The 23924-nt window shown below is 34.8% G+C and overlaps 1 protein-coding gene across 9 annotated transcripts in view; it reads right to left on the bottom strand.

Moving 5' to 3' along the window:
* Positions 1 to 1113: 1113 nt before the first annotated feature.
* TBC1D32 (TBC1 domain family member 32) overlaps positions 1114 to 23924 on the bottom strand; it is a 187842-nt gene continuing 165031 nt past the window's right edge. For all 9 annotated transcript variants that reach the window (XR_011422150.1, XR_011422151.1, XR_011422149.1 and 6 more), the window contains 2 exons: positions 12423 to 12611; positions 1114 to 3164 (listed from right to left, as the gene is read on the bottom strand). Coding sequence is in view for 6 of the 9 variants with exons in the window: in XM_070223689.1 (XP_070079790.1) it covers positions 3045 to 3164; positions 12423 to 12611 (309 nt within the window). In the remaining 3 variants the exon portion in view is untranslated. The remainder of the gene's footprint in view (positions 3165 to 12422; positions 12612 to 23924) is intronic.

The following is a 23924-nucleotide window of genomic DNA, read 5'->3' on the forward strand; positions in this document are numbered from 1 at the left end:
GAAGTCACATGAGATATTCACCACTTCATTCTAAATAGGCTTTCTGTTAGATGATTTTGCCCAGCTGTAGGCTAATATAAGTGTTCGGGGCATGTTTACAGTAGGCTAGGCTAAGCTATGATGTTCAGGAGGTGTATTAAATGCATTTTCGACTTCCAATATTCTCAACTTACGATGGGTTTATCAGGACATAACCCCATAATAAGTTGAGGAAGATCTGTATATTTTCCTATTTCATTCACTCTTCCACCATCCTTGATAGCTATTTCACTTACTCTGATCTCATAAAACTTACCAGTTTTACCATCCTAACTCTTAGCTGATGACTTTGTTTCCTATTTCACTGAGAAAACAATTTCCAGAAATGTCCATCCTGTGCCAGTGCCCGTTTACACTGTCTCTTCTTCTGTTACTCTCAGTGAACTGTCCATGTCCAGGCAAAGGCTAATTCCGAAACTTACTCACAAGATCTCAGTCCGCCGCCATCTACTCCTGACATTTACTGCAGCATTCTCTCGGCAGCAGTGTCAGCTTTTCCGCTCTATTGACTTATTTGCACCCACATAAAAACATGTTTCCATTTCCCATCTTAAACACTCTTGATCCCATGTCTCCTCCTTCCAGAAGTACAACAATCCTTCTAGAAAGAGCAGTTTCCAAAATCTTTCCTCTCAGGATCATTTAAACCCACCCCAACCAAACTCTTGCCCTCACTACTCCATGAAAACTGCTCTTACCAAAGTCATCAAATCCAGAGGTCAATTCTCACCTGTCATATTTATAACTGTATTTTCACAGTTTTAAAATTATTCTTCTCTCCATCAAGACTGTGGACTCTTTGAGTGGGGCGCTGTATCTCATTTATCCTATCCTGAACATTAAAAATATTTCCTTATATGTGTAATCCTCAAAACATGTCTGTTTAATGAATGACCAAAGAAATTTCTTTAACATCCAGGAGCTGGAAAAACAAACTAGAGCAGACTATAATTTAAGAATCATAGATTTAGGTAGAATCCTATTAAGAAGTTTAGATGAATTTCTGACACTTACTTTACCTTCACAGATTCTTTAGATGCTTATATATCACGAGGGGACAAAACTACAAAGATGAAAATTTGAAAACAGATATTCAAAGATTTATATATGAGTACTTAAATTTCTCACAAATTCGTTTACATTGCATTATAAAATATAGTTTATTACAATGAATCCTGTAAAATGTACGAGGTAACCCTTCACAGATCAGAAATAAAGTCTGTCTTAAGGTCTTACACTTAAATATTTAAAACAAAATGGAAAAGCAAGAGTTGGCTGAATTTATTTCTATTCTAAAGAGTATTCTTAAAAATTGGTACAAAAATTCACAATGGAAGCTACACAGACTACTGTATTTTACATTTTATTTCACCAAACAAATTGCTAGGTCACGGTTCATAGGACATTTATCAAATGAAAATGAAAGGTGCCTGGTTCTAGCTGAAGTCACCTGTCCAAAATGTAATTGTTATTATCTAGATTTGACTTCAATTTCCAATCAAAATCACCAATGAACATTATAAAAATTAAGTTATAGTTCCTTCTCCATTTGTATTTCCAATTACCACGTAAGAGCTTTTAAAAAGAAATAAAGCTGCAAGTTTCTTAGGACCAATAACAATAACTCAGGAAGAGAACGGGAATAAACGGAACCATAAACATGGATTACAGGTTCTGTGGAACAGCTTTTCAAAATTAAGTTTGAAAGTAGACAAAGCTTGGTGTTTTGGGTCACCTAGGACTCTCTTATTTAAATCACATCAGCCAGAGCTAAAGTGAGCAATATGTCAAATTAATTTGCTCAATTTTCTTTTCTCAACTTTTTCAATGCCCTTTAGGAACACCATTACTGAGAAGCTATTGTTGGCATTAACAGCATAAAACCTGATTCTGGAAGGCTGATATTGCAATAGGCTAAATATCACAAAATTGAAAACTGCACGGTACCAGTTGTTTTATCATAGTGTAAGAAAAAATAAGTTTGCGGATGAACCATTTTTGGTTGAAAAGGAAAAATGCTTCAGAATGGTTTTAATGGTGGCCAATTTATATTTAAATATAAGCAATGAGTACAAAAGGACCTCTACCTATAATTTAAAAGACCTGCTGAAATTGCTGACAGAAAAATTAACAATTTAATATTTTTGTGTATTATCTTTCATATACTAAATGCGACAGTTACAGTATAAGAAAATAGACCCTCACATATCATATTAATCTCCCTGGAGCAAAGACTTCTATTTAAATAAAAGAAAACATAGTGTTAGTCATTTAAAATAACTTGGAAATGTATTATCCTTAATGTTTTCAAGTTCAGTACAAATCAACCCAATCACCAAAGCAAATATAGAACAAATGAGAGTCAAATGCTCATCCGGGTGCAATAACCAGCCTATCTTTGCAATGAACCGTGTAGAGTCTATGTCACATGAAAAATTATAAACTGATATAGTATCAATAGCAATTCTTAGAAAAACAGTTATGTCTGAGGACATAGTTTTCCTTCCATTTGCCACGGTAAGTGTCATTTGTCCTCCACATGTAAAATAAGCAGTTGTGGTTCTATTTTTCTTTAAATGTGTACAATAAAAGATGAAGAAAACAGTTGGTTTTTGCTCATCTCTACAGACTGTCTCTGGCTAGTCAAACAGTTATTTACAAGATTGCTGCTTCTTTCCAAACTCATTGGAAAAAATATTTTAATCACCCAGTGAAGGGGAGACGTAGGCTGGACTAGCTTTTAAACATTAAGAATCATAAGTAAGCTAGATCTGACTCTATAGCAAGCTTACAAAACAACGAACTTACAAAAATGAATTCACTTCATGTCATAAACTGAGCTAAAACCTACTTGAATATATTATATTCAAAAACTCTCAGGATTGGTTTACAGCATGTGTATTCACAAAGTATATGTTGTTACGGACACAGATGGAAAACAATCAAGTCCCTTTGTTTCCTTTAAAAATAAAGAAGACATGAAATTAAACTGTGTCCTCCATGATCTACACGTTTTGAACTCTAATGTTCCGCATGTCTCTTAGCAGCACTGGTCGGTAGTTTTGTTCCAAAATTTCCATGTATTCAAAGTAATCACTCACTCGAAATCCACGCAGGGCTTCTTCCTGTCAAAAAATATGAAGAGAAGTTCATTCACTTGGGTAAAGGCACACAATTCTACGTTAATGAATTTTAAATAGTTGCATCATTTTTTTCAGCTATAGATGAGGGATTTTATGTTGCTAGTAAATGTATAATTGCTTTTTATTTAGCAAGCTGTGTATGCATATGCTAGCAAGAAATCACATCCTTATGAAACAAGGCTGTCTGTTTTCAAAACCAAAAATGCTTTACAGCTAACAAAAATATAAAACAAACTCTTAGATAATGAAATCTTCCTAATATTTTGGATCTAACAGAGTCAGTTATAGAATGATTATTCACATTTCTAATTAGTAAAGACTCTAAAGCTTATCTATCAAAGGACACTATCATATTGCAAGGAATATCTGTTCTACGGCTATTGCTCATAAAACCTTCAACAGCCTGCAATTCATAATGTTGGTACTATGCATGTCTGTACTAATTTGGAATTTAATGGTTAGTATCCCAAATGAGACGCTGAAGAGTAAAAACAGTAGGGGCATTCATTAAGAATCTTAAGAGATTTTCAGGGGATTTTATGACTATTCCTTTTAGCATCTCCAAATACCAGCTATGCAGTATCTAGCCTTCAGAGTAATAAACAAAAAAATTCTGCTGAACAAAAATCACCCTTGATTCAAGGTAATAGTATTACGTTAGTTGTTTTGAAAGTTACTAAAAAATTTGAACAATTCATGCCTTTCTGGAGATTATAGTTAAAGGCAAAAATTAATAACAAAAAAAAGTAATTCAAAAGAATAAAAGATAATATATTATCCCATATCAGATATTGTGTTAGATACAATCAGTTTATAGATGAGAGACATGAACATAGGGTAGCTAGGAAAACATCACCCAATTCTCAATAAGAATGGTTGTTTTCAAAGGCCTCAGATGTCACTGGTCACTTACAGGTTAGTAATAGATCACAGCTTGCAAATAACTTGGGAGAACATTACACTTATTTTACCATCTATCACCTAAAATTTGGGGGGAAAGTTAGTAAGTACTTTAAAAAAATTATTATCACTGATCTATAAGGCTGATATTATAAGCTAAGGAAACTAAATGACGCTAAGCTATATACATAACATTACACCATTAAGGCCAGAGCTAATACCCCCAGCAAAAAATTGGAACTCTATTCTTCATTCTGAAACAATTGTGACATTATCTCATCCATTCTTTCATTTCTGTTCACTCATTAACTCGTTCATCCTCATTGTTTGTAAGGTTCCTGGTTGTATACTGAAGACACAAAGATGAATGAGACAGGTCCCTGTCCTAAACAGTAACAGCTGAAGTACATATCGTGTCTCCAGTTTATGGAAAGTAACTGAATCAAAGGGAAGATGCTCATCTTATGAATAGCAGAAATATTGGGTCTTTGTAAATTTTTCTCCTATCAAAAATATTTTACTTTGTTCTTTGGGGAAAAAACAGGATCAAAGTAAGACCTATCTTACTGTTCAAGAATTCACTTTAAACAGTTCTTGCTGTAGTCATGGAACTACCTACTATGAATTTATCTATTCTCTTCATTCAAATTACATGTGATTTAGCATTGATGACCTCTTCACTAAAACTATACTTAAGTTGGAGAGGAATTATAGTAACGTGTTATTCTAACCAGACAACAAAAACCCAATGCCAGAAAAATTGTTTTAGTATATATTCATGATTTTTAAAAGAATGCCTATTGTTCATTAAACATGAATTACAATAGGAGATGACAACATTTGAACAATAACTCTAATACTTCTCTTCTGGGCAAAAATAAGCAAAATTTTTCAATTATTGTTCCACTTTAATTTAAAAATGAAAACTTCCTATGGAGAGCCATAGCTATTACTTGGTTTAAATATATTTTCTGCTTAGAATATAGTTTTTGAAATTATGGCTTCCACTTTGGATGTTAATTTTAAAATAAAGAGAAAATACCCTGCTAACTATACTGAAGAGACACTCGTAAAAATGGCAAACAAGGCTATTAAAGTCTTATTTCATAACAGAAAAATTAAATATTCATTTAAAAAGGAATGTTTGTAAATGATGTAGTTCATTATTTAAAATTCATAGGTAATTTTAGCTCTGAATAAAAGTTCAGAAACTCTGAATTCCACTTTCGGTCTTCAAAGTGGAATATTTTTCATTTTATTGTAAATGTTCTCTAATGGCCTTTTTAGTGGATAACTTTTCTCTGTAATTATGACCACTTACACTGCCAGCTTATCATTCAAGTTATAACAGCCCATTTCCTTAGAATACTGCTTTATTATCATTTCATTTATAGACCTAAGTATATTGGACTCCATATAAAAATATAAATTCCCTTACTCTTTAAATAAGCAGACATATATAATTATCTAAGGTAATACTATCCCATTTTACATAAACAGTGCGCTATTTGTTCCATTAGAAGTTTTTCTTTTTTGATAGGTTACCACTGCAGTGGTTTATGATTTGGTTAGGAAGTTCACTTCGAGCATAGTGCATTTTCTTTTTTGTACCTCATGGCTTTTCAACCAGCTGCCTTCAAAGATTTGCTCTCTTCATTAATTCTGAGTTTCAAATCTTGAATCATCAAAAAGCATTAAAAATTACCATTCTAAACCAAAACGTTGCCTGTGTATTCAATATTATATGACATGGCATATACACAGCTTCCCTCTCTCCTTCGTATATAGAATCCAGTTTCAAATATGTATCCACTGGTTTTCTTTTACTATTGAGAACATTTAATTAGAAGGTCCACTGAATTTAGGATCACATTTTCTAAAAAGGTAACCAGACTAGTCAGTGAAAGACAATTTGATATACTGGAAAGAGCACAGGATTTGGATTCAGACCAAAAAAGGTTCAGACTCTTCTGTGTTAGTTACTAGATGAACGAACCTGGGAAAGTTTATACTCTCTAAGCCTCATTTTCTCATGTGTAAAATGTAGACAATAACAGCATTAGGTCAGGCTATCTGAACTCCTCACCTCCTCACCATGTACATGAAGCCATACATGATCTGGCTCTGACTCCTGTTTCACCTCTTACCATTCTTGCTCCCTCACACCTTGTTCTGGACACAGTGTCATTTTGACACTTTCTAAGTGGGCACAACTTATTCCTACCTCTGAGCTCTTGCACTTGCCTTTCTTCTCATTGAGAAGGATTTTGTCAGAAGCCTTTGCATTGGTTTTTCCTTTGCTTCATTCAGGTCTCTGCTGAGCCCCTCAAAGTAGCCTTCGCTGGACTATCTAAATAGCACCTCTGACTCGCTCAGTAGTAATTAAGACATTACTGAATTTTCTTGCAACTTCTCAGGAATACGCCTATAATGGGAATCAAGGTATACCTATACTTTCAGACATTATTTGTATCAGTTAAAGTTTTTAAAAATAATTCCCAGCAGATATGTTTTTAGAACTACTGCAAACCCTGTAAATTTGGAATTGAATTGAAGACAAGGCCTTTCAGGGTGGTGAACAGACACAAAGTACAAAAAAATTAAGCATGCTAACACGAAACACTTCAGTTTTATGATTTCAGGACCAAGTTTAGGTATTTTCTGATATATTCTTTCCAGAATATTTAATTATTAACACATTTGAAAGTTGATTTTTAAAAAAAGGTGTAATGGTTCTTTATAAAGGGAAAAAAGTAAGATAAGTCACTTTGAGTGGATTAAATTGGAATAGAGTTGATTCTTATTAATAATCATCGGGAGGCATATAAAATAAAAGTTTACCACAAAAGGTGTAGAACTTACTTTACACTGAGGTCACTTAAAGAATTTGCGTTAATGTCAAATCTCACGTAGGAAGCATCAAATTATATAGTAAGGGTCATGTGAGAGAAGGGGTGTTGTGAACACAGCTCTGCTCTTTGCTGCTACTAGAGATGAGGTTTTGTGTGTTGTCTGACGTATTATATGACAAAGGATCTTCTTTCCTGGTCAAAGTGGGAGAAACACAACCTGCAAGCGCTGTTTCTTCCAGTGTGTTCCTCCTGGGGTACTTGGTAAAATTAGAAGTTCCAGGGCCAATGGCCCCAAAACCTTCGAATCCATGGTGTTGGCATTCTGGACTCAAGCTCCAGAGGTAAGACTTTCACATATTCTAAAGGTTTTAAACTACTTGAGATTTTATACTAAAATCTGACAACTCAAATTTTACTCATGAAAATTTGGTTTTAGTAGGTCTGAGGAAGAGTCTAGACATAGCAATTTTAATAAGCACCCTAATCACTCTTAGGATCAGGGAAGTTTACATAGTGTGTGTGGTTCTGGATAGAACATGAAATTCTTAAACATTTAGGATAGAGTATGTGGTTCTTAAAGATTTTAACTCAGGTGAGGGGTACATGGGCATATGTGACGACTAGACAGAAGATTCGATCTTGGCTGAGTATATGAGGGAGCGGGCCTTGGTCAGATGCAACATAAGAGAATGTTCCTGATGTAGATCTTAAGTATATGCCAGGTATTCCTATGATGTGATACAGAAAGGCGTCTCAGGGGCTGGAGAAAAAAATGGGAACAAAACTACGTAGTCTAGCTATGGACTCAGGAGAAAACTCTGTTCCCTTTGCTGCGTTCTCCACACATCTTTTTCTTAAGTAAAGAAGAAGAAGACAAGGATGAGACAGGGATGCAGAAACTCAAATAACTGCTAACTTTTTTTTAAGCACTCACTATGTGCCAGATAATGTTCTAGAAGTATTTTGCAGATGTCATCTCATTTAATTCCTCAACAACTCTACGTGATAGGTATTATTTCACATCCTGTTATACAGATGAGGAAACTGAGGCATGGAGAGGTTAAGCAATGTGCCCAAGGCTTACAGAGTCAGAGTGACAGAGCCAGAATTTGAATTCAGGTGGACTAAGTGATAAAAGGACAATGCAGAAAACATACCTGCAAACCACAGTTGACATACTACTGAACATGTTTTGTCTGTTCCCTCAGATGAACTATTTTTAATTATGTAAACTTTCATCTCTTAAAAGCTTAGTATTCAATTGGTTTTTCTTAGTCTGATCTCCATTTCTTACCCTGTCAACATGCTCTGGTATCAACAGCTGCAGTAGCAAGAAAAAAAAAATCCCTCTTGACAATTTACTGATTGGGTTGAAATTAATCTGATTTTTTCATAATTATAAATTGATTTTGCCATAATATGCAAGATTTAGTTGAACAATTTTAATTAAGCATTTTGAGCCTTCACAGCCTGATTTTCACTGGAAGGCAATCTTTTCCTAGCCTAACATTTCAGTGAAGTTTTTCCTCAGGTTGAATTCACAAACTAAAACCCAGATCACTGCCAGCCTGTTAGCATGCTGGAAAGGAACGCAATACAGCCGGCTGGTGAAAACGTGGGTCCCTGAATTACCGTTAAACTAACCTTCTCTAAACCTGCTTCCTTGTACATGTGTGTGTGTGAGAGTGTGGCTGAGAGACAGAGACAGAGAGCTGGCTCCACTAAGGCAAAACAAAACTTCAGACTTTCAAGCTCGCTGAGATATTTGAGAATATTTATTTGTTGGATGATGTTTTTCCGAAAGTTTCATGCCTACAGATTTTCTGAACCATCATCTGTCACAGATAAAAATGTTCAGGATCCTAAGTCCAAGGACTAAGCTCTTCGGCATACCTTCGGAAGTTGCCTTCCAGCTCAGTACCGATCCATCAATCACCAGGTATGGGAATAATGCAGTTAGCTGCTCTGTTATCCAACCCACATTACTGTTGTGTCTACAAGGATATTGTGAAAAACTCAGACAAGAACTTGCTGATAGCAAAGTATACCCATGGCATTCATCTAATCTAATATTTTAGTGGTTTAATCTAAAAAGGAATTTTTCTTTGGTTGGTGTTTTACTTTTTGTTTTGTTGTTTTTAGTAAACCTGGGCTGTAGCAGTAAACCAAACTAGTAGTAGTGTTAACCACCTCCGGTCTAAGAAATTTCAAGTTATTTTTTTAATATATTGATCATGAAGAATTGCTCACTGGGATATCAGAAGTATAGAAAATGAGCATAGACTGATCAATTACCTAATTTAAAATCTTGAGCCTAAACCAAAATGAATATAACTAAGTTATTTTCTCCACACTGCATGCCTAGACAGATTTTCATTCCTAAAGTAATGCTTCTATCATGTCACTTTCTGTCAATACATGAAACTTAAACCAGGAAAAGAATTACATATTTTCAATCTTCTTGAGCCATTTCATTCTCTGAAGTTTTTCAAGATAACTCACAATAGTTAAAAACATAACATGTTTGTGGTGTTCCAATATTTTGGAAACTAATTCAATTGGGCCTGGTTATTTAAACTTATTTACAACAGTTAGATACTTGTCCTGTTTTTATATAATGATTCAATATCCTCCTTTTAAAAAGTAGCTTTATTATAAAAGTAGTATGGATGGGGCTGGCCTAGTGGCATAGTGGTTAAGTTCACGTGCTCTACTTCAGCGAACTGATGTTTATGGGTTCGGATCCTGGGCACGGACCTACACACTGCTCATCAAGCCATGCTGTGGCGGCATCCCACATATAAACTAGAGGAATACTGGCACAGATGTTAGCTCAGCAACAATCTTCCTCAAGCAAAAAGAGGAAGATTGACAACAGATATTAGCTCAAGGTCAATCTTCCTCACACACACACACACACACACACACACAGACACAAAATGGCAGTATGCGCTCATTCTTCAAAAATCTAAAAAAAGCCCATACAAATATATGCAATAAAAATTAAAAGTGCCCTGTTCTACTTTACCTCCTCTCTCCTCTCAAAAGCAATCATTATTAAATACGTAGTCAGGGAATAACGTGTAATCTATATAAGATTATTATTATGGCTTTGGCATGTAGTTATATGGAGAATTACTGATAAGTCTTCTCTCTTTGTACAAGTCGGAGATTTCACATCTGAAAGTATAAAACAATTTCCAAGGTTTAATCCCTGTAACTATCGTTGAATGAGGAATTTTTAAATCACATATTTCTGACTTGGGGGATCTCCTGAGGGAAGGAAGAATAAAAATCACTTCAGTAATCAAAATTTCAGTGTTGGTTAATATGGGAATATGTGAAAAATAGTGTACATATGCTTACACACTTTGCAGACAAGAGATTACAACAGGGCTTAAAGGAGTAGTTAAAGGGGTGTATAAATGCATATTTAAGTAAACCGCACTGGATTTATCTCACAAGAAAAGTAACTGTCCACCAAAAGGGATCAGTGAACTTGAGACCTACCTGCTGAAAATGAAACAAAAGATAAAGTGAAGTCGTGGTATTAGAAAGGCATTTTTCCTGATCCCTCGGATGAATGCAAACAGCAGGAGTAAGAATAAGGAGAATTTTAGCCTTGTTCCAGGACAAGGGCTGAAATGAATTCTTTGCCAACATGTTCTTAGTTTGGATTTACTCCAATTCAATTAAAATTTTAGTAATTTAAATAGGACTTAGGTAGTAAAGATAATCTTTTCCTCCCTCGCTTAAAAATTCTTTAGTTTTAAATTGATAGCACTATGCCCAGAGCACAACAGAGTTTGGGACACAATTAAAGAGGTCACCATTTGCAAACCCTATTATAATTTTTTCCTGCAGTAGTCAAGAAAGAGATAAAACTGCAATAATCACCGACATTAATCAGATTTAAAGATGATGAAATATAAAGACACCCTTCTGGCAGAAGGAAGCTAAGTGACAATCATTTGAAGAATTTAGCAATGTTTGTTATTCAATGAGAATAGAACTAAGGTCATTCACCTTTTCCTTTATATTTATTTACATTCTTTGTTTATTCTATGAACAAATATTTATTGGCCACCTACTATGTGCCAGATCCTGTTTGAGACTTTGAAAATACTTTAGTAAATGAGATAGACAAAACCACAGCCCTTGTGGAGCTTACTTATTATACAGGGGAGGACTGGCAAAAATATATATAAAACAATTTCAGTTAGTGACAAACACTGGGGGAAACCAAAGTGGGATAAGAGGCCAGAGAATTATAGGTTAGGGAATATTCAAACACAAGAGTTTGGGAAAATTTCAGACTCTGAAATCCCTGTAACTGACTACTGTAGCTGATGAAAACGTCCCTTACCGAAAAGGAGCTCATGTTTTGTCCTCAACATAATTCCCATTTGCTCAGCCACCCCTGTTCTCCAAATTACCTCTTGCAGATCACTTTTCTTTTTCTACCTAAGTTTTCCTTCTTCAGGTACAACCAACGTCTAGATATACTTTTTCATTAAGAATCTTTCTAGAATCATAAGTCTAGTGATATACGTAGGAAGTTTGAGACCTTTTAAAGTCAGTATTTATGAAATAAAAATACCTGACAGTTTGGCAATCCTAAATGATTACTGACATCTATTTATAGAAAATCATCATCAAATGGGAAATAGCTCTGACAAGTATCTAATGGTAAAGAATAAAGATAAAATTAATTTACATAGAAATTATTTGTTGACCTAGAGAGCAGCAGCAAATGATAAATGGTGCACGCACGCAGACGTGTGCCTGTGGGATGGTGAGGGCAGCAGTGAGAGTGAAACACACTTTAAATTCAAGGAAAGATTTTAAGTTAAAGCAAATAGAGTTGGATTTCCATCTAGGATTGCACACAGGGATGTGTTTACAAATCACGTACTTCTGAAAGTCCAGAGCTTCAAGAGTCACATTACTGTGAGTGAGAAAGTAAGCAACTATATATCTTGTTTTAAAATATTAACTTATAGATGGTAGCGACTTTTTTAAAAGAGTGTTATAATAATCTTCATGGAAAAGCTTTGTGAAAATAGAAGTTTAGAAAAATACAGAATTTGAAGATATAGGAAATTATATTAAACGTTTTTAAAAAGTATCAAACCACTGTATTAACACAGTAACTTGAACTTTTATTGACCAAATAAGATACAGGAATATTAAAAAAAAAATACATCCTGTGTCATAGCATACTGGTTAAAAGCAAAGCTTTGGATCCAGACAGCTTAACTGCACATCCTGGCCCCACCACCCGCTAGCTGGATAATCTCAGGTGACTCATTTAACTCGGTGCCCCAGTCCCCTCATCTCTAAAATGAGGATGATAATACTACCTATGTAAAAGGTGGTTTTCAGGATTGGATGAGTGTCTAGAAGAGTATCTGACATTAAGCACTCCATTACAGTTAGCTATTAAATCTTAACAAACACTTCCCCCGCCCGATATAAAAATACTCACCTTTAGGAACACCTGCAGATCTTGAATCTGAGTGTGCTGTAGAATGTCTTGTTGTAGATGTTTGAATATAGCTATACAGATATATACTTGATAATCAGGACCAAGGAAAACACAAGTAGTAATATAATGGCAGATTTCTATCCAATCCAAATAGTTCCAAAAACACTGAGTTATCCATTGCAGGCAAATCTAAGGGAAAAAAAAGAGTCAGTTCATTAGAAAGCTTATAAAACCATATTTGACTCTTAAAAAGCAGTCACCAATAACTCACACAAAACCAATGAAGAGCTTACTAGCATTGAATGAAAACAGACATTCTGTACATGAGCCTAACAAGGATGCTTCACCTATTTGCTTAATGCCGGAGAAAACTTTCATGGCCTCGGGACTCAGGACTTCAGGGTAACTGACGGTGTTCCCACTGCTCACAGATCTATTGCAAATGCCTTCTTTATTCACATTGTCCTCCTTTTACCCATGACATCAGTCTGCTCTCTACAGATAACAAATGCTAAGAGACTATTTTAATTCAAAGATGGAAGTTTTTTCTATCTTACCTATAATCACAGATGCATAATTATGCAGACGACAGATTGCTAAATGTTACATTAATGCAAATGGAATCAGAAAACAATTTAAACCAAATAGAATTATATAATATAAAAACTGGAAGCTAATGTACAGAATAATTCAAAAATGAGACTTTTGAAAAATCATTTATCTTACTTTTTGAATAACATTTGTTCAGAATATAAAAGCAATACATGCCCATTGCGGAAAAAATAGAAAAGTTTAAGAAAAGAATAGTAACAATGACACAGAGCTTGACACTGTTAACACTTTGGTACATTAATGTTATTGGTGGAATTCTGTCTCCCTCCAAAAAATATGTCCAAGTCCTAACCCCCAGACCAGTGAATATGACATTATTTGGAAATAGGGTGTTTACAGAGGTAATCAAGTTAAAATGAGGTCATTAGGGTGAGCCTTATTCCAACCTGACTGGTGTCATTATAAAAAGATGAAATTTGGACACAGAGGCAGACACGTATAGAGGGAAAACGCTGACAAGTCACACTTGGAGAATGGAGGATTGGAGTGATGCAAGTACAAGCCAACACCCCTCAAAGGCCACTAAAAGCTAGTAAAGGGGCAGCAAATAGCTCTTTCCCCAGTGCCTTCGGAGGTAACAGAGGCTTGCCAACACTTTGATTCTGGACTTCCTGCCTCCACAATTATGAGACAATAAACTTTTGTTTTAAGCAGTCTAGTTCATAGTACTTTGATACTGCAGTCCTAGGAAACTAAGAAAATTAATTACTTTCCAAAATTTTAATCCCCTTTTGATTTACAAACTACCACTGATGAAAGATTTCCTTTATTGAACCTCTCTTACCCTACAGTTTTATGTTTTGTAGAGGTGGAGAGGTGGTCATGGGAATAGATATGGTGGCTTATCTCAGTTTGTGAAAGAAGACACAGATACACAAATTTTCCTTTTTTGCTCTATCGTTTTGTCCTTTTATTTTTATTTTTTGGTGAGGAAGATTGTCGCTGAGCTAACATCTGTGCCAATCTCCCTCTATTTTATGTTGGATGCCGCCATAGTGTGGATTGATGAGTGGGCTAGGTCCACTTCCAGGATCCAAACCAGTCAACACCAGGCCGTGGAAGTGGAGTGTACAACCTTAACCACTATGCCACCAGGCTGGCCCCAAGAATATATTTTTAAAAGGACAAAATGATAGGGGCTGGCCTGGGGGCATAGTGGTTAAGTTTGCACGCTCCGCTTTGGAAGCCCAGGGTTCGTGGGTTTGGATCTCGGATGTGGACCTACACATGACTGGTCAAGCCATGCTGCGGCAGTGTCCCACATACAAAATAGAAGAAGATTAGCATTGGCACAGATGCTAGCTGAGGGCCAATCTTCCTCACCAAAAAAAAAAGAGACAGAGAGAGAGAGAGAGAAACGAAAAAAATACATATATTCTTGAGTAGTTTCTAAAATTGGATTTTAAATTCCTGATTCAATTTTTTGGGATGCTGATTCTGCTTTTAACTGCCTTTCACATGGCATATTCATTTGCTAGGGCTGCAGTAACAAGGTACCACAAACTGGGTTACTTAACAGAAATCTATCTTTTCATAATTTTGTAGATGGCAGTCTTTTCCCTAAGTCTTCACATCACCTTCCCTCTGTACATGTCTGTGTCCAAATTTCTTCTTCTTATATGGACATCAGTCATATTGGATTAGGGCCCATCCTAAGGACCTCATTTTAACTTAATCACCCCTTTAAAGATCCTATTTCCAAACAGTCACATTCTGAGATACTGGGGGTTAGGATTTCAACATACTAATTTTGGGGGAACACAATTGAGCCCATTCCAGATGGCATCATTGAATTTTTGTTTTCCATATATTATTCCTCACGCTAACCACTAACCTTTTGATTTCAGCCATTATGGGTATATCTTTTCATCTCATTTTCTGGTCATATTTTCTATTTTCTTATTGATAATGCCAATTATATTTTCTTCTGTTTTTTATTAGAATTCTGTTCCCAGGTATAAGATCTTCCTTTACAAATACTATGTTACCCTTCTATTATGCTCCAAAATCTTTTCAGAGACTCTGAGTTAACAGTATTGAATTAGAATACATCGCTGAATGTCTAATAATTGTCCACAGGCAGGATATATTTAATTTCTTTGTCTCAACTTTACTATTCACTTGGCACTAACAGGATTCTTCTCCCAGACCTCGACCTGGAGGATAGGTTGGCATACAGAGTTCATTATCAAACTTCCATTGTCCACCAAATACCCACATAGTGTGGTTCCACTGGACCAGGGAGAAGATCCATCCTGCTCCTACTCGACTAGACAGGTTGAAGCAGTCAGTAGCGTTTTGACTGGAAGCAGTACTTTTAATTCCCTTAATGCACTGCTGCCAGGGTTCTCTTTCTCTGTTCTTTGCTACAGCAATTAATGCCAATCAACTTATGGCCAGGCCGTGTTAATGAAAATGAGAGTCTCTGGATGAGAGAAGAAGAAATAACTGAAGAATGGAAGTTAATACAATGACCCCTGCAGCCAGAGAAAGCAGCTCCCATTCACTTGTCAGTTTCAGGGACGAGTGGCAAGTGGACAAGGAGGAAGGGGTCACAGCTTCTGTCCATCTTCTTTCTAGTTGGCCTTACGGTTCTATAGGCTGAACTGTGTGAAACTGCTGATCACTGACTCATTTTGACCTTTAAACCTAGCAACTTTATATGGTTCAGAGATACATGTGAAGTTAAAATGTATGTAGGGAGGTACTTATTTATCCTTCCAGCTTTAACCATATCGGTCAAAGAAAGTCACCCTAGAATTTACAATTAGTTCTTTATTATACATAGTTTCAAATGCAGTTGCAATTTTCTGGCATTTACATACATTCAAGCATTGTTTTCTGTACACTGTCTATGGTTCCTCCATTAAATGGAGATAATACCTGTCTTTTCCACACATGCGAAATTTAGGAGACAGAAAGTGAGACAGAACTGAAGACACTTTGAAAACACATAAAGTGCCACATAAATGTTATTCTATAACAAAGATACGAATGTTTATTATTCATTTAACAAATATATATCGAGTACCCAATATACAACAAGCATTATAGTTTTTAAGTGAACGAAAGACATTTAGTCCCTGCTCTAGTGGCACTTACACTTAAAGGGGTGAATTACATTTTTTAAATATATGACCCTCTCACTTGGCAGAAATGATATCTCCTCTTATTATATGTGCAAGATACTTCAGGATTACTAAATCACAATAGAATTCTAAAACACTATTCCCGTGCAAAAATGCTGAACTATGAGTCGCAGTTTTTAATCCTTGAGCTAATAACTTGTCTAACTTTATAAAATGAAAGGGTCTGCAAATCAGCTGACAGTCTGCGATTCCGACAAGACAAAGGAAACAGCATGTGTCCAAACAGACATGAACTTTTTTCCTCAACATTTTTTATTATGGAATTTTCCAGATATATATATAAAAGGAAGAAAATAGTACATGAACCAGACCCACCAGAGCTTCAAAATTTTGATTGATTCATATGTCTTGAGTCCATTTTCCTCTACAGGTTTCCTCTCTTTCAAATTTTCAAGAAAAAATAAGTTGCTCTAAATTTTATCTGTATTTTAAAACACTGAAAAGCTCAGTTATCAATGACATCAACATAAGTTTTCATTTCATTTGTCACATAAGACAAAAATAATCTCAGAATGATACCAACACTACCACAAGCAATATGATTACTTGAAACAGTATTATTTTTGTTGTTGTTTTTGTCTTTAGATGACATATTGCTAGACACATAGTCAAACACTGTGTTTTAAAATGCTTCTCCTGAGGTTATACCACCAATCGGGTACCAGTAGGTTCATTTGATTCAGTTTGACTTTATATTCTTAGAAACAGAATTTATTTATTTAGTTGATTATTTATACTATATAAAATAGTGAAACGATTCTAAAGTAAAACTGCAAAGCAAAGTGGGTTCCCTGGCTCTTCAACTCATTTCTTCCTTATCCTTAAAAACAATCCTTTAAAAAATATGGTTCTTTCTTTTTTTTTTTTTTTTTGAGGAAGATTAGCCCTGAGCTAACATCTGCCACCAATCCTCCTCTTTTTGCTCAAGAAGAGTGGCCCTGAGCTAACTAACATCTGTGCCCATCTTCCTCTACTTTTTACATGTAGAACGCCTGCCACAGCATGGCTTGACAAACAGTGCATGGGTCCGCACCCAGGACCCAAACTGGCAAATCCCAGGCCACCAAAGCAGAACGTGAGAACTTAACCGCTGTGCCACTGGGCCGGCCCCGTCTTTCATGTTTTTAACATAAGCACATTTGTACACCTATTTGTATCCCTACCCTTTCTTAAATAAATGGCGACATACTAAACACTCTTTTGTCCCACCTTATTCTCACTTAACAAAAGATCCCATATATCATTCCACAGCAACATACAGAGATATTTCTCACTCATTTTTACAAGTGCGTAGTACTCCACTGTGGATAAACCATAATTTATTCAACCAAGCCCCTAGTCACCGACACTTGCATGGTTTCTAGTCTTCTGATAGTATAAACAATGCTATAAAAACATATATGTGTGTATGTATTTTCAAATTTTTGTCACAGTATATCTCTGGGATAGATTCCTATAAATGAGATTGCTGGATGCAACGTATGTTTGATTTTGCTAGAAATTTCCTCCTATAAGTCTCAAAATGTACTATATTTTCAAAACCAAGCAATTGAGTCCTTATAATCATTGAAAAAAAATTAGATGTTTATGAAATGGTTTACAAAGAAAGTGAAACCAATTACATTTGTTTTTATAGTTAAACAACCAGTTCCTTAGGCCTAATTACACTTTAAAACGTTTAAATGGCTTTTAAGGCTTCCAAGGAAGGAAAATCACTTGCACAATATGCATCAAAATGTATCATTGCCTCCCTAGGAAATTTTGCTCTTCAACCATACTTAAGCTTATGCCAAAGGGTATTGAGATGCAACACAGATAAACATAATAATTTTATCTGAGGTAAATTATTCCCACTTGCATCTAGATTTAAAAAACAATTTTCAAAGAATTCCATAAGAATTAAGTTAAAAAAAAAGCTTAGTTAGAACAATTACTTATGGATACCTGATTAAGCCGAAATAGGTATGATCTATATGATCAAGTTTTGTCACTCAAAGACACTATTTTTAACAACTCTTCTGGCCTTATTTTATTTGCTCTCAACAGAGAAAGACTATTAGTAAAGAAAGAAAGAAGACTAATTTCAAAATTGAAAGATGTGGTTCCAGTGAAGTCCTTGCCATGAGGGTGCTCTACGCAAGTCAATTCACTTCACTGACCCTGAATTTCTCCATCTGTCACATGAAGAAGTTAAAATTTCAAATGAAATAAGATATGGAAACACTTCTTAGCCTGCAAAGAGTGGCTATAAATAAAAGGTATTTTTGTTGCACTTCTAGGCAAGATAATATGTCAGACATTCAAAGGACTGGAAGATAAGTTAAGCATAGATACCTCGAAGGAAATTTAACTAGTAAGAGGGAGGTAGAGGACACTTAGTAACTATTCCACAAAGCAGGATATAGATTCCTACTAGAAGAGTGGTATAGAAACAGTGTCATGTACTTGCAGATGATCCAACAAGTTTCCACTTGGACAGATATTCAAGGATAAGTATATGACAAGCAAAGATGGGGCACAGGGAAGGAGAAGGCATCATTTCAAGTAGCAACATTAGTCACATGAGGAGAGGGAAAGCCTGGGAAATACACATTTATGGATCTGACTCTAAACAAGGGGCATTTCTAGTCGTGACATTCTCCCTTGTATTTGTGTGTTTCAAAAAGCACTGTGTCAAGAAATACGAGATGATAAAATCATTTTCTCTAATCCTACCTTCATGGTGGGGGGAGAAAACGACAAATTAGAAAAACCAAGAGGTTTTTCCAGAGTACATTCGGAGGATTACCCACGTTAGCTCACTTGCCGACACAGTACTATATAATCATCAATGATATGCAGAAGGATGACCCCAAGGAATTACAAGAGATAAATCACTAAAGATACACAGCACTTCTTAAGCCAGGAAAGTTAATAAAATACAATAAGGAAAGTTTTTTAACAAAGGGTAAAACTTGTCAAAAAGCTAATTAGAACATTTGATTTTCTGTTCATTTAAAAAGAAAGACGAAAGTATATTTGAATTTCTCTTTTCTTTCCAATCTCAGTTACTCTTTCTAATCAAGAAATATATATTTCTAACTACAGTAATTTTTTTATTCTAGTCGAGCTTATTTTTACTCTAGAGATCTGTGTATTTTATTTAGCAACCTACCCACAAATCCTTCATTAATCAACCAATCCCTTAGCATCTATAACTACACAACTTCAAAAAGCACTGTTCCTAATTAGGTCAAAATGAATAAGCTTTGAAATACAAAATTTGTATCCAAATAATGACCTAACCACATATACCTACTTAGTTACTTAAGATTTGTTTCCATATTTTATAATTAGCAATAAAATGGCAAATAACATCAACCAAGCAATGATATACATTTCTAAAGGCACAAAATGATTAGTTCACATAGGGAGCCATTAAAAGGTATTTTCGTATTGCACAATTTAAGAAACATAATAAATTACTGCTCAGAGATATTGCAGTGGTTTTTATTAGATAAATCTGTTATATGTATGCAGTTTCAAATTGATAAAGATATATCAAATTGATAAAGGGATGCAAAAATGATAAAAAGATACAAAATTGATACAGTGGGGCATGAAGTAGTACAAGTTTTTCCTACAGTCCTCGGTAGTCCATTTTTAAATTAAAGGATATATGTTAGGAACCAATAAATGATTGGAGGTATTAGACAAAATACATTGTATTAATCAAGCTTAGAATGGCAAAAAAGAATTCTCAGGAACATTCTGCTCCCTGGCTTGGATTTTTAGAATAATGGAAAGAATGGATTATTGAGCCTTTAGTAAATATTTAAGTAACTACTTCTAACCAGAATTAAACATTTGTGATTCAAAATTCCCAAAAGTGTTTGAGGTAAATACATAGTAAGAGCTAGAATTAGCCAGGGAAGAGCATTTCTTCCCACTACATACAATTTCTTGCTATGTCTAGACTTCTTATTAACTTCAGAAAATTTAAAACTTAACAGGTGGACTAACCTGATGCAAGTAAATGCAGTAAACGACATAAGGACTCTTCAAAATAAGTCGAACTATAGTCTAATTAAGAGGAAAAGATTTCCAGTAGGACAAATCCATCAGAAAGGAAGAAGCGAAACTGTCATTATTTGCAGATGACATGATTTTATATATAGAAAACCTAAAGAATCCACTAAAAACTTTTAGAAATAATAAATGAATACAGTCAAGTTGCTGGATACAAAATCAACATACAAAAATCAGTTGTATTTCTATACACTAATAACAAAGTAGCAGAAAGAGAAATTAAGAATACAATCCTATTTACAACTGCAACAAAAATAACAAAAGTACCTAGAAATAAACTTGACCAAAGAAGTGAAAAATCTGTACACTGCAAACTAAAAAACACTGTTGAAAGAAACTGAAGACACAAAGAAATGGAAAGATATTCCATGCTCTTGGATTGGAAGAATTAACATAGTTAAAATGTTCATACTTCTTAAAAAAATCTACAGATTCAATGCAATCCTTATCAAAGTTCCAACAACACTTTTTACAGAAATCGAACAAAGAATCCTAAAGTTTATATGGAACAACAAAAGACCATGGATAGCCAGAGGAATCCTGAGATAAAAGAACAAAGCTGGAGATATCACACTCCCTGATTTCAAAATATACTACAAAATCACAGTAACCAAAACAGCATGGTACTGGCACAAAAATAGACACACAGATCAATGGAACAGAAGCAAGAGCCCAGAATTAAAGCCACACATCTATGGACAGCTAATATTCGACAAGGGAGCCAAGAACATACAATAGAGAAAGGAGAGTCTCTTCAATAAACGGTGTTGGGAAAACTGTACAACCACATGCAAAAGAATGAAAGCAGACCATTATCTCACAGCATATACAAAAACCAACTCAAAATGGATTAAAGACTTGAATGTAAGACCTTAAACCATTAAACTTCTAGAAGAAAACATAGGCATTATGCTCTCTGACATGGGTCTTAGTGGCAGATTTTCAAGTACCACATCTGACCAGGCAAGGGAAACAATAGAAAAAATACACAAATGGGACTACATCAAACTAAAAAGCTTCTGCACAGCAAAGGAAACCATCAACAAAACAAAAACACAACCTAACAATTGGGAGAAGATATTTGCAAACCATATATCTGATAAGGGGTTAATATGCAAAATATACAAAGAACTCAAACATCTCAACAACAAAACAACTAACAACCCAATTAAAAAATGGGCAAAATATCTAACAGACATTTCTCCAAAGAAGATATACGGATGGCCAACAGGCATATGAAAGGATGTTCAACATCATTAGCTATCAGGGAAATGCAAATCAAATGAGATATTACCTCACTCAGGTCAGAATGGCTATAATTAACAAAACAGGAAACAAGTGTTGGAGAGGATGTGGAGAGAAGTGAACCCTCGTACACTGCTGGTAGGAGTGCAAACTGGTACAGCCATTATGGAAAACAGTATGGAGATTCCTCAAAACATTAAAAATAGAACTACCATATAATCCAGCTATTCCACTGCTGGGTATTTACCCAAAGAACAAAAAAACATGAATGCATAAAAATACATGCACCCCTATGTTCACTGCAGCATTATTCACAATAGCCAAGACTGGGAAGCAACCTAGGTGCCCATAAAGGAATGAATGGATAAAGAAGATGTGGTATCTATACACAATGGAATACTACTCAGCCACAGAAATGATGAAATCTGGGCATTCGTGACAACATGGATGGACCTTGAGGGAATCATGCTAAGTGAAATAAGTCAGAGAGAGAAAGTCAAATACCATATGATCTCACTCATAAGTAGAAGATAAAAAGAACGACAAACACATACATAGAAACAGAGATCGGATTGGTGGTTACCAGAGGGGAAGCGGGGAGGGAGGAGGATGAAAGGGGTGATTAGGCAAAAAAAAAAAAAAAAAAAGAAACCTATCAATGTCACATAAACAGGTCAAATAAGCCCCAAGATCAAGAAAATCTTAACCATAAAGCAACTTGACAAAATTCAACCTTCTCATTTGATTAAAAGAAAGAAAACAAAATTCAATACTTTACACAGACTAGAAGGATTCTCCTATAACATGACAGGGAATAATTCTCTCTAGTAAGTAGTCACCACCTAATGGTGAAATGCTGGATTAATTCCCTATAATTCAAGTCTAAAACAAGTAAGGATTATTCTGGAAAAATTAAATAATTTAATTAAAAAAAATGAAGCAGAAATAAAGTATGTTAGAAAGTTGGAAGAAAAAAATTAACACTTATCTGGGAAAAATGTATAACCAAATGAATATAAAAAGCTAATGACTTTACTAATTATTAACAGTAACCAGAGAAAATAAAATTGAAAAAGAGATCTCAAGCTACACCAATTAGAAATATCTGGAATGTGAAATGTACCATACCTATCTGGAAAAAAACTAAGACTTTAGTAAAATATAATACAGAGAAATAAATGGAAAAACTACTATGTTACTAGATAGGAAGGCTGAGTTCAGTAAGGACAATTTTTCTCAAAGTAATTTACAGTTTAACATAATGGAAATATAAACTTCATCCAGATGCAAAAATGCCCAATTTGAATCAGGCAAAATCACCTTAATGTACACATAAAGGCACCAACAGGTAGAAATAGCTAAATTAACTTTTTTAGGGGGGATTTAGGAAGTAAATGGTAGGCTTAACTCTTACTTAACATTAAGATACCATATAAAGTTACAATAAGTAAAATACAACAGTAAAATAAAAATACAATAATAAATCAATAAATAGTCACTAAATTACAATAGTAAATAAATAAAATACATAACTCAGGAATTGAAGAGATTTGTATAGTGGGGTTATTTTAAAGAATATGTACAAATCAATAAGAAACACACGAAGACAGTTGGGCAATTAACAAGAAAATTCAACTTGTTAACAAAGCTAGGAAATTATAATCAACTTTGTTAATGTTAAAAAAAGCCACAAAGTTTTTAAAAGAGAAACCATTTTCACCTATTAATTTAGAGATTCGTTTTGAAAAAAACCAAATACCCAGTCTTGAAGAAAAGATGCTCTCTTCATTTCTGTTAGAAGAATGAAATCAAAGTGCTTTGATAACACACATCAAGAGTCTTAATAGTGCTCATATCTTTTGATTAAGTATGTCCACCTTCTGGGACTCCTACCTAAAGATTTAATTTTAAAAACACAAAAAGCTTTAAGTTCTAAAATATTAATTTTAGCCTGATTATAACACAGTGAAGAAACAATCCACACTCCACCAATGAAGGACTGGGTATGCACCAGAGGGGGACATCTGTGGCTACTGCATGTGACCATAGGCACAATTCCAGGCCCAGAAAAATCCTTGAAGCTTCCCAGACCCCCACATCAGAAACAGAGAGCTGGGCTTTCTTGTTAGATGAGACACAGTATCTCACATCCAGACACCCAGGGTGGATAAGAACTAGCCCTCAGCTACCTCAGTTGATCTTTACATTAGCCTTATGAACCAGGTATTATCATCATTAAAAAGCCTACAAGGCATAGACTTTCAGAATGTTTTTGCCCTTGAACAGCTGAAATTGAACTCAAAATCTGTGAATGCCAGGGAACAACTATAAAATAAACCTATATATTATAACAGACCTAGAGGGAAAAAAGCCAATTTAGAGATTTAAACACAAAGGTATGAATACTTACAAAAATGATTAATTTAAA

Source organism: Equus caballus, chromosome 10, assembly GCF_041296265.1.
Source record: "Equus caballus isolate H_3958 breed thoroughbred chromosome 10, TB-T2T, whole genome shotgun sequence".
NCBI lineage: Eukaryota > Metazoa > Chordata > Mammalia > Perissodactyla > Equidae > Equus > Equus caballus.